Source organism: Buceros rhinoceros, unplaced genomic scaffold (assembly GCF_000710305.1).
Source record: "Buceros rhinoceros silvestris isolate BGI_N320 unplaced genomic scaffold, ASM71030v1 scaffold29768, whole genome shotgun sequence".
Classification (NCBI taxonomy): Eukaryota; Metazoa; Chordata; class Aves; order Bucerotiformes; family Bucerotidae; genus Buceros; species Buceros rhinoceros.
In genome coordinates, this window is record NW_010425657.1 from 377 (window position 1) to 11,470 (window position 11,094).

Here is an 11,094-nt window from a genome sequence, read left to right on the forward strand (position 1 = left end):
AGCGTCGGATCGGTGCCCCGCCGTGGAAGTGGACCAGGTGGGGACGGTAGCTTGCGGGGCCCCGGGAAGGGCTGAGGTGCGCGGCTGGCCCCTGACTCTGCAAGCTGGTAGTGCAGGGCACACCTCCTTTGGTCCGGGGGGGTTTGAGTTTGCAGCTCTCCTGACACATTGCTCGTATGAGGGTTGTGCAGTGCCACAAGAGAGGACTTACTCCGTTGTCTGCGCCTGTTTGATGTTCCTGTGTGGTTGGCAATATTCTGTAGGCATTTAATGAGTTAATGCTCAGTGATAGCGTGTGTCTTAAAAAGGTAAACTTAGTGAAATGCTTGGTCCCATTTTCAGTCTTTATGGTTCTGTGATGGCTTTTTAGGACTTTTTGTTTTCCGTTTAATTTTCAAAAGTTTCTGTGTGCAGGATTAAGTAGTCTTCAGAGCTCCTGCAGTTCATATGGGTGCTATTGGAAAAAAAGTCAAAACCAACTCCACTATAGAAAAAAAAACCCTTTTAAAATGTGTGTCTTTGGTTTGTTAGCACATTTTGTAGTGATACTTCCGAGCGATTTGCATATTGTTGTTACATGTACAAAATATGTTTTGACTCTAATCTTACATGTTTTGACTACTATTTTGCATGTTTTGCTATTATTTCTGTAGAAAATATTCTTGAAAGCCTTTTTTTTTTTTTCAAATTCCTAGTAAATGTTGTAAGGCAGTATGCATATGCTGAAATAGAGCTTTTATACAGATTCTATAATGTACAAGAAACTAAGGTTGGTAATAGATTGCTGGATTCAGAAATAGCATTATGGGAGGATACCAGCGCTTTTGTAAGAGGATTTCTTCTGGAAATAGCTGGTAAAACGGAAAGATAAGATACAAATTAGTGAAGTGTGTGTGCGGAGGTGAAAAACAGAGCTTCATATGGGAGTGTTTCATCTCTTAAGTAGAAAGGTGGCTGAACCTCTTTGGGTTTAACTGAGTTGAAGGGATAAAATAACAGCATAGCTTTGTGATCTTAAGCTCACTTGAGTATAACTCATTTGGAAATATCAAAGACTATCATAGGAATGTTGAGAAACTAGCTCTCTAGGAAGGGCATAGTTCTGTTAGAACACTTTAAAATCTGCTTGTTATTTTTGAGCTGTATTTAATATTAGAGTGCACTGGCAGATATGCCTGGTGTCCTTGCCTGACAGTATTTTTCTCTGTATTCTATCTGTGGCAGTGAATTTACTTCAAGGGTGATCAGCGACTCCTACAGCAAAGGTAGTTGAAGAGAGCTTATGTGAAAGCTTTAAAAAGAAATAAACATGAATAGTTATTTGTATTATGTAAAATACTGCCACTTCTTGTTTTTACAGTGGAAGGTAGGGAAAAACTTACTTTATTACAATTTTAGTAGAATTATGTAACATGATGATGAGAAAACGGCTTACTGAATTGTGCTGTAAACCCAGATGGCCTCTAATCTTGTCAAGATGAACTCATTACGCCTAGTGGCATAGGTCAGGATAGGCTGCCAGTTGAAATGTTTGGTCTCTCACAGCTACAAAGCTGAACAGTTTAACTGTAACTGAAAAAAGTTCTTAAAAAACCCAGATGTTTTCTAAAATAAGCTAAACTGGTGTCTATGTATTTGTTTTGAATACTTGTCAAATTTACCTTGAGTAGGCAGGAGAACTTCCCTGTGAACTTTTCATTGGATGCTTGTGCTTCTACATGAAAACAAAATATGAAAGGGCATTGTGTTCTTATTCTCTAAATAAATCTGACAGTTGACCTGGGTAAAAGTTGCACAGAAGGTGTGGTTTTACAGTTGATCTGTCTGGGTTTTGGTCCTTCTAATGACATGGCTTTTATTTGCCTTTCTTGAGCTTACAGCTAGTTCTAGTACAGTCATAAGGTTAGCCAGGTCAGGGAGCTTGTTCAGTTGAGAAATCGTCTGTTGGTTTCTTTCTTTCTTTCTTTCTTTTTTTTTTTCAATTTTCTGTTTTGTTTGGGGCTAGGTAGTTTATAGGTAGTACTCTCTGATTGCACAACCTAGCAGACACTTCTACTTGGACAAAGAAGGGAGCGTGAATGAATGTGTAAGGACAGATCTCCCCATTCCCAAAGTAGCACAAAGTACCTGTGTTTCGGTTTTGATTATGAGATGTAGAAGCTAAGTTACATCCTAATTGTTAGTGAGACTTAGGTTGGTACACTGCTGAGTGGAGATGTGGTTATGGTATAATGAGCATAGCTGGTAGATCCTGTTTCCTTAATGGTGTATAATAGGATGTGTTTGCATAAAAATACTGCTTTGTGCAAATTCACATAGCGGGCTGTACTGTGTGATTTTGATTGAACACCTAAGCAAGGTAGGTGTACTAGTACAGCTTTTAAACCCCAACAAAAAAAAAGTAAGAAGAAAAAAAAGCTAAACTCACAACTCCTCCTTAATTTTTCATGCCAGTATCTGTATTCTCACTGTTCCATTTTTAGTAACGTGGTTTAGTAAGCAGGGGTTTTAGTTTTCTAAAACAGCCTTGTGTTTGCATTTGATAATGAATATTTAGTTGTCGTGTCGGTTTATGAATCTTTAAAATATTCACATAAACTAGTTTTAATACACCATGTTTCTTTCAACTGTTTCTTCTAGATTCTTTTTATTGATTGCTTGTCATGGCAACACGAGGTGGTCCCTTTGAAGAAGGCATGAATGATCAGGACTTGCCTAGCTGGAGCAATGAGAGCCTTGATGACCGGCTGAACAACACGGTATAATTAATCTTATCTTTCACTTGCCATTTTATGCTGTACATTAAAATTACCAGGTCAATTCTATTAGTGATGGGTAGCAGTGCAAAACCCTAAGCCTTGTCAGTACAGCTTTACAGGTAAGTATATGCAAAACTAATAAAACTAATTGAGGTAGATGTAAGTATCTAATGAGCATAATTCAGAGGTGGTGAAGTCTGTAGATGTATTTATGGAAAGTGTTTTGGGTAAATGAAGTGGTCAGATGCAAAAGTGTTGTAGGTGTCATGAAAGCAAAATCTAATTTTAAAAGTTCTAAACTGCTGAACAGTCTTCAGCAAAGAAGAAAAATTTAGCTTCATTTGATATTTATGTATTGTGGGATTAAATGGGTTTACAATTTCCTGACAAGCATTTATGCAGTGGAGAAAATTATATTTTGTAATGTGAATCTGGAAAACTTATTGTATATTTTGCTTTTGTTTTATTTCTACTTCTAAAATGGAAGTAACCTCTCTTTCACTGAATTAAACAATTACATTTTATCTATGTGGATAACAAATAGGGCTTTTTTCTTCCCTCTCTTCTTAAGGACTGGGGAAGTCAACAGAAGAAAGCAAACAGATCTTCAGAAAAAAACAAGAAAAAGCTCAGTGGGGAAACTGAAACAAGGCTTACTAATGATATATCTCCAGAATCCTCACCTGGAATGGGACGACGGAAGACCAGAACTCCTCATAGTTTTCCTCATGCTCGATATGTGACCCAAATGTCTGTTCCAGAGCAGGCTGAGCTAGAAAGGCTTAAACAAAGAATAAATTTCAGTGATCTGGATCAGGTTTGTGTGAATACTAGCTCCTACTATAAATGTGACTACAAAAATTTTTCCTCTGTCTCTAATTTGACAGATGAATAAAAAAGGTTTTGTAAGTGATTAAGGTAAAAAAAGAAAAGCTTATAGGCACCAAGGGAGCCAAATCAAAATTCTGTTTTTGAACTTGAGAAGATTGCAGGAAGTTCAGGAACCTGGCTTCCTATGCTTGAGAGTATGCTAGCAGTATTCAAGTTCTTCCTCTTGATCATTAACAAATTGCTTTGTCTTCAAATCAGTATTTCTTACTCATCACACTTGTCTGCCACTTGAAAAATATCTGTTATCCTATTCTGAAAGTCTTCTTGAAGTACTGGTTTGTGATTCTGAGCACTTTAATATCCTTGTGGATTAAGCAGAAAGGTAGCATTAAAAAGTGCTCCTCAGTAGAGTGTAGAGAGATAAATGGCATGACTTCTTGAGCCATGACTGCTTCTTTGGTAATATTCATCCTTCCCTTAACCAAAACAATGAAAAGAATGAGGAAGTAATTCTTTGGTAACAAGGCATAGATTTGTGCTAACAGTTTCAGAACAGAGACTTGTTAATCTTTGCCAGAGTTTGTCGTTAACTTGTTTGGGTCGTGAAGATTCTTTCAAATGCTATTCATTGCTTTGACTTAGACTATAAAGACTGGACATAACTTCTGCCTCAAATAGATGTTATTACAACAAGTTGCTATTCAGAATTTTTGAAAGAAAAGTTGGAAGTTATGAGGTGTCATTCTGCAAGTGAATATTTTGCTCTTTTGTTATTGTTATTCTCTCAAATGTATCTGGAGAAGTGGGATACCTTTCACTATAGTAAAGGTGGAGGCCACAGCAAGAATGAGAAACTAAGCTCGAAGGAACTGCAGAACTTTTTGCTTCTCAGCTGTTCTGGGAGGGTAGGCTTGCTTTCTGAAAACTGTATGACAGAAATGTCTGTCCTGTCTTTAGTTAGCTTTTGGCTAGTCAGTGACTAATAAATGAGTTAAAATGAGTCTAATAATACCACAGAACTGGTAATTCAAACAGTGAAACTAATGAGTGTTGAGAATATTTTGGAGAAAAAAATAAAGCAACTGTTCTTTTTTTGTTTGTTTGTTTATAGAGAAGCATTGGAAGTGATTCTCAAGGCAGGGCAACTGCTGCTAACAACAAACGTCAGCTTAATGAAAACAAAAAACCATTCAACTTCCTGTCCCTGCAGATAAACACTAATAAAAGCAAAGATCCTGCCTCAGGTTCCCAAAAAAAGGAAAGTGGGATATCAGTGCAATGTAAAGAGTTGTTTGGAGCTGCTCTAAGCAAAGATTTCTTGCAAAATTGTCAAGTCGCTGCTCAAGAAGATGGAAGGGGAGAACCTGCTATGGACAGTAGCCAGGTATTTACGTAGCCTAAAAAATCTACAGAATATTGACTCTTAGAAAAGTTTTAATTACCTTGTTACTTTTTCAGTGCATCTTTCCAAATTTCTGAAAAGTAGAACATAAATCTTTTTTACAAATTGCCTTCCCACTGTTTCACAAGGCAACTTGAGAAAAATGAGAAACCAAACTTAATAATGTATTGTTCTTTAGAAATCTGCTTATTGGTAACAAAAGCAGTATTAATTTTCATCTTAGAGGTTGGGTCTCTTTTGCACAGTTCCAGGAAATACTCTCACACTTTAATATTTTCATATGTTACTGAGCTCAGTTCTGTTTTACCTTATGTTGACAAGAAGACATGTGCTTCAGCCTTGCAACTTTGTGTGCTTAAATCTGTCCTAAAAGCTGTTGACTTTCAACCACTTGCAGAAGTGTGCTTAGGATTGAAGGTACTGGTATGTCACCCCTTTAATTGCTACTTTGCTGTTGCTATCACCATGTCTTGTGCAATAAATACGTTAAAGCTGTAGCTGAATGCATTCAGTAACTTTAGTGTCTTTACAGATTGTGAGCAGACTAGTTCAAATTCGCGACTATATTGCTAAGGCAAGCTCCATGCGGGATGATCTTGTAGAGAAAAATGAAAGATCGGCCAATATTGAGCGTTTATCACACCTTATAGATCACCTTAAAGAGCAGGAGAAATCCTATATGAAATTTTTGCAAAAGATGCTTGTAAGTTTGAGAACATAATATATTTGTTTCTGCACTGTAAGTTTTTTTAGGAGTTTTGGTGTTTTGATGGTGCTACTGGGGGTGTTGGTTTTGATATGTAGTACCTTCCATAATTCATTTTTACTGCCCCCCTATATAGCTTTTGATTCATGCCAATGAAATATTTCAGGCTAGAGAAAATGAGGAGGATGATGTTCGGACTGTAGATTCAGCTGTGGGATCTGGTTCTGTAGGTGAGAGCACATCGCTAAACATTGATGTGCAGTCTGAGTCTTCAGATACCATGGTAAGCTGCCTTTTAGTAATTCAGGTGCTAGAAATGAAGACTTTGTGTTGGTTTTGTCACTGTTGTTGTGATAGTGTCATAATCTGCAGTCCAGTTAAAAAGTAGTAAATCCCCAAACTCTCTGTTCAAGAGGTGTTCATGCATGTGTGGAATTTTTTTTATATACATGTGGGGGAAAAAAATATGATTCTGTCCTAACAACAATATATCTTGATTAGTTTTTAAAAAAATCTTTAGCCTTTCTTCAAAGTAGAATGAAAGGTTAAATGTTTCCTTTGGCAGAGCATGCACTGATGTAGAAAGGGAGAGTTTTCAATATAGTTTTTTATCTGTAAGTTCATTTCTGTTAGTGGGAAATACCTGCTGGTGTGGAGTGAGGAGAGGGTTAGAAACGAGTATTAGTGGGCCGTTGCCCAAGTGTCTTTCCAGTTGTATGATAGAACTATTGACTTAACAGAGAAGTTTCTCTCCTTTCTTGGAGAGATGAGCACCTTTTAGAAAATGTGTTCTGAATGTAGTTCTGAGTTATTGACAAACTTCCTTTCTGTTTATAAAAGCTTTTATATTAATGTGGAAAACAATTATTGTAGCAGATAGGAAAGCTTCTTATACAGAATTTTTTATGTTTTATGTACTTCTGAACTGAGGAAAACTACCAGAGAGCTGGTACTCTTCTCACCAGTTGGTAGACTCAGTGTTCTACGGAACAGGAGAATTCCTGTGCTTGGAAGTAAAATAGCAGTTAAAACGTTACAAAGGTTTTGTAATTATTTTTAGCTTTTGTAAAAACTCTATCCCTGTAAAGAAACAAAATGATAAATATGGAAGATGCACTTTAAAAAAAAAGAGACCAGTACAGTTTTTAAGAAGTATGCATGTAAACTTGCATTTTTCTTCATCTTTGCAAAACGGGGTTTAGTTTTATGTTTGGCTTTTCATTTTGCATCTGATTTCTCTTTGCATACATCTTGAATATATTACATGTAGAGTGAATACTTTAATCTTATAAGGTTTATTGCTATATGGAGCCTTATTCATATGAATGTTCTAAGAATGATTAAAAATGTCTGTGCTTTTCAGTAGATTTAATTTGATAATGGTTTTTGTTATTTGACAAGATACAAGCGGATAGGTTTATAACTTAAAAATGCATGCTAAGTTGGAGCACGTGTTCAAAATCTAACATACTAAACTATTTAATAAAGGAGGTATCTTTTAGTTTGAGCACTCGGCCCCGCATTGAGGACAAACTAGGGAATTCAGCTTCACGAGAACAGGTTACAGACATTGATGTTACAACAACCCCTAAAGAGAAAAGTGACAGAGCTGCTCTGAATGACAGGGAAATCTGGCCTTGTAGGATTTATAGTCAAGAACGTGGATTGTTTTCAAAGGTACACTTAAAAATACTATTTTAACCTCAAGTAGGGTTTATAAATGCTGATCTTTTTTTTTTTTTCTTTTGTTCTGCCTTGAATATATTTGTTACTTACAGTGGATGTTTCCATTTGGCCTGCTTATCTGTATCCAGCTCTCTTTGTTGAGTGAATCTTCTTTGCTTAGTGGTTTTTTTCTTTAGAGATGATTGACAACTTTTACTGAAGTGTCGATATGGACAGAGAAACTACTACATGTAACTCTGTACAGCGGGTGTTCTGATATTATGTAGATATTCCTTCCAGTTCTGATGATGTTTCTGGAAAAACATATTGTAAACATGACTTTCAAACACTTGTCATGTTTACACAAATAGTCTGCCAATGCAAATTTAAGCTAATATAAAGAAAACATAAATTAGAGAATAGTATCCTTAACATGGTCCACAAATTTTTTTTTTTCATACCTGTTTATGTACATATTTGATTTGAAGGGGGAAGACTAAAGTGCTTGGACTCTAAAACGTCTGTTGTTATCTTTTACCAGCTTTTCTATGGCTCTGTCTCTTAACTCTGATTTAAAAAAAAACCACAAAAACAAACACACCAAAAATGTATAAGTTTGGGTTTTTTTCCATAAAATAAAAGGCTTGAATGTTTTGTCGAGCTTATTAGTCTAAATGTAGAACTTACGTTGAAAAATCTGTTACCTGATTTTAATGAACTCAAGCAAATCAGTTACTTCAGATAAAGCTTGGATTATTTAATAGGTGAACAAGACTGAGACACATCCTGTTTTTCCCTTCCCCTTGTTCTTTCCTGTGTTGATATTGTTGTGTATTCTATTTTGCTTCTACTCTGCTTTTTATGTATAAGATGAAAGTTTAATATAAACGATCAGCACCAGTTGCAGTGCACATTTTAGTGACACTTAAGAGAATTTCGAATTCTGGATCTGTTCTCCTTTCTTTCCTGGAAAGTTGAGTATTCCCTCGTACCTAGAACTAGTTAATAAGATGCCTGCTTCTATGCTGAAATTTGGTGCAGAATTTTTGGATTAAGAGAATTTTGTACTTCAGGAACTCAGCACTATGTGGAGAGAAGATGATGCTTTTAAGTTAATATTCTTTTTAAATACTTGTCAAGTCCAAACAGAAAGGAGACAAATTTTTTCATGGTTTTGTCTGTATAATGTGGTAATTAACTTCAAACAGGATCAGGTTCTTAACTGTGGATGTCTTATTAAAATACTTAATTTGCTGACAGTCCTTGAATAAGTTTTGAGGCAAATTTCCAGCTTTTAATTAGGGTGAGGAAAATAACTGTATTTTAACTGCTCAACCTGCTTTCATTCCTTCAGATCTATTTCCATATGTTCAAAAATATGGTATAGAGGGGATTCTGTGCGTGTTTTTGTTTTCAAATTGGTTTGCCTAAATCTGGTCTATTCTAGCATCTATGGCAGAAATATAGCATGTAAAACTAAACACATTATAGGTTAGAGAAGAAATAACTTCCCAAAACATTCTGCTGAAAATTTTGAGATGTTAGGCCAGTAAATCAATCTAGATCTTGTATTGTATGTGGTTCCATGATACTATACCCTATCTTGCTTAGTTTTAGCGGTCTTACAGTTTAATGCCTTCTTGTCAAAAGGCAGAGGGATGCTTGGGTTAGTCTTTGGGATGCATAAGGGTGGCTGTCTGGGTTTCTAAAGAAAACTTAACCCCCAGGAGCAATAAGCGTGTCTTGGTGGTACAGGGTTCTCCCTTATTGCATGTGTAAAATTTTTACAATGAAAAGGACTACCGGAAAGCTGAAGCTGTTTAGTTTTCAGCTTTTTACACTAATGAGGCTGTTTGATTCTATTAAAGTTGTGCTTGTTTTGGCACTTCTGTCACTAGTAGTCAACAAATAAATTGTCGTGATTATGGTAATGTTCTTCCACATCTTGCAGGCCAGAGATCCTCAACAGGAAGCTAAAGAGGAGTTGGAGAACTTGAAGAAACAGCATGATTTATTGAAAAGGATGCTACAACAGCAGGAGCAATTGAAGGCTCTTCAGGGAAGACAGGCAGCTCTTCTTGCTTTGCAACATAAAGCAGAGCAAGCAATTGCTGTCATGGATGATTCTGGTACGTGGAATAATGGTGTCTTTGATAGCATGTTAGCATGCTGATTGAATGATTAGAGCTGGAATTGTGCAGTAAACATTAAGTCTTTTTTTAATGCACTTCTTGAAAATTTTACTGTGAGACCTCTATTTCTGAAAAGAGTTGACATTGCAATGTTGTAAAATCATGTATTGGTTAAAAGCCACACAGCTGTGGGGTTTACTTGTGAAATCCTAAAAGTGTGGGGTTTTTCTTGCTATAGGCAGTTGGAAGTTTCAGGTTTTGTTTGCTTTTTCATGGGATTTTCACTGGTTTTGGTGGCTAGTTGCCTAACAGTTTAATAGCCATTTGTAGACTAATGTTTTATCCAATAAAATAAAGGAGGAAGTTGCTAAAGCAGTTACATAAGTAAACAGGAAGCTAGAACCCTGAAATAGTATAGCATGTAAACTGGGCGCATGGTTCTGATGATAGAGCCATCACCATTATGTTATAACCTTCAGTTTCAAAGCATTCTTCTAATTCATGTATTCCCAACTTTTCAAATGTGATCTTTGGGACGGAGACATCTTTTGGTATCTGCTTAAAGGTTGTCAGCAGAGTTGTTTTCTCAAGAGTTCAGTCTTAAAAGGGGGACAGTTGTTCTTGATTTTTGCACTCTTTATGTGAATTGTCTTTTGTTTGTTGGAAACTTGTCCTGTCCTCCACCTCTCCCTAAATCCTGTTCAGTTTTCTTTTGGAATGGAGTACAGTTACATGTGCTGTTGTAGGGAATGACATTATTGCCCTGAGCAAGTTCAGAGTCAGTCTATGTTACCGTTCCATGACTCTTCCCCGTAAGAGTTGCCATTAGGCTTGATTAGTGGGTATATTGGATAGCAGTTCTTACTACAGTTAGGTTTTATATTTAAAATAGCTAAAATTGTAGAAATAAAAGCATTGGTTTCTATATTTTACTGAAAGTCTCTTTTTAAGCTTCCTTGCTCTGAAGAGTTCTTTTTACTGCTTTTTCTTCTGTCCTCAATTTGATAGACTGTAGGAAAGAAGATGGAACTAGTTTGGAAAACTTTAGATTTTAGTATAGGAAGAGAAGCAGAGAAGTTGATGTGTAGAGAGCTTTTAGAAAGCTACCACAGGAATAAAGGAAACAAGCCCTTTCAAGTGGTATTTTCTTGTTTCTTACATGGTTTTCACTGTAATTGCTTTTCTCCTTTCTGCTCTACAGGAGTAGACCTGTGATGGAATCTGTTTTCTCTTCTTTGCTCAAATATATAAAACTCCATCTTGATAAGGAGTGGGTAGAAAATAGGATTACTTATGATAAATTAGAACCTGGGTTCTTTTATTATTATTTGGTGGTGTCTTTGTTTTGAATTTTCACTTATGACACTCTTAATAACAGTTTCTTACTGCTGTTCATGTTGATTTATGGGTATGTGCCAGAACTGTAGATTTGGAAATGTAAAGATTCAAATCCAACATAGGGCAAAATAAATGTTTTTAGATTTGAAAATAGTAAAACTTCACTGTGCAGCTAACAAAGTTATGATCTATGAGGAGAACAAATAATATTTGTGCTTGATTCTTCTTGTGAAGTGTTGGTTCATATTTGGGGGGAAGAGC

At 36.1% G+C, this 11,094-nt stretch overlaps 1 protein-coding gene across 1 annotated transcript in view; it reads left to right on the forward strand.

Moving 5' to 3' along the window:
* Positions 1-2,663: 2,663 nt before the first annotated feature.
* LOC104497926 (pericentriolar material 1 protein-like) overlaps positions 2,664-11,094 on the forward strand; it is a gene marked incomplete at its 3' end in the record, with an annotated part of 22,367 nt that continues 13,936 nt past the window's right edge. The window contains exons 1-6 of the mRNA XM_010141237.1: positions 2,664-2,759; positions 3,331-3,576; positions 4,702-4,974; positions 5,525-5,695; positions 5,865-5,981; positions 9,315-9,492. Coding sequence (XP_010139539.1) covers positions 2,664-2,759; positions 3,331-3,576; positions 4,702-4,974; positions 5,525-5,695; positions 5,865-5,981; positions 9,315-9,492 — 1,081 coding nt within the window. The remainder of the gene's footprint in view (positions 2,760-3,330; positions 3,577-4,701; positions 4,975-5,524; positions 5,696-5,864; positions 5,982-9,314; positions 9,493-11,094) is intronic.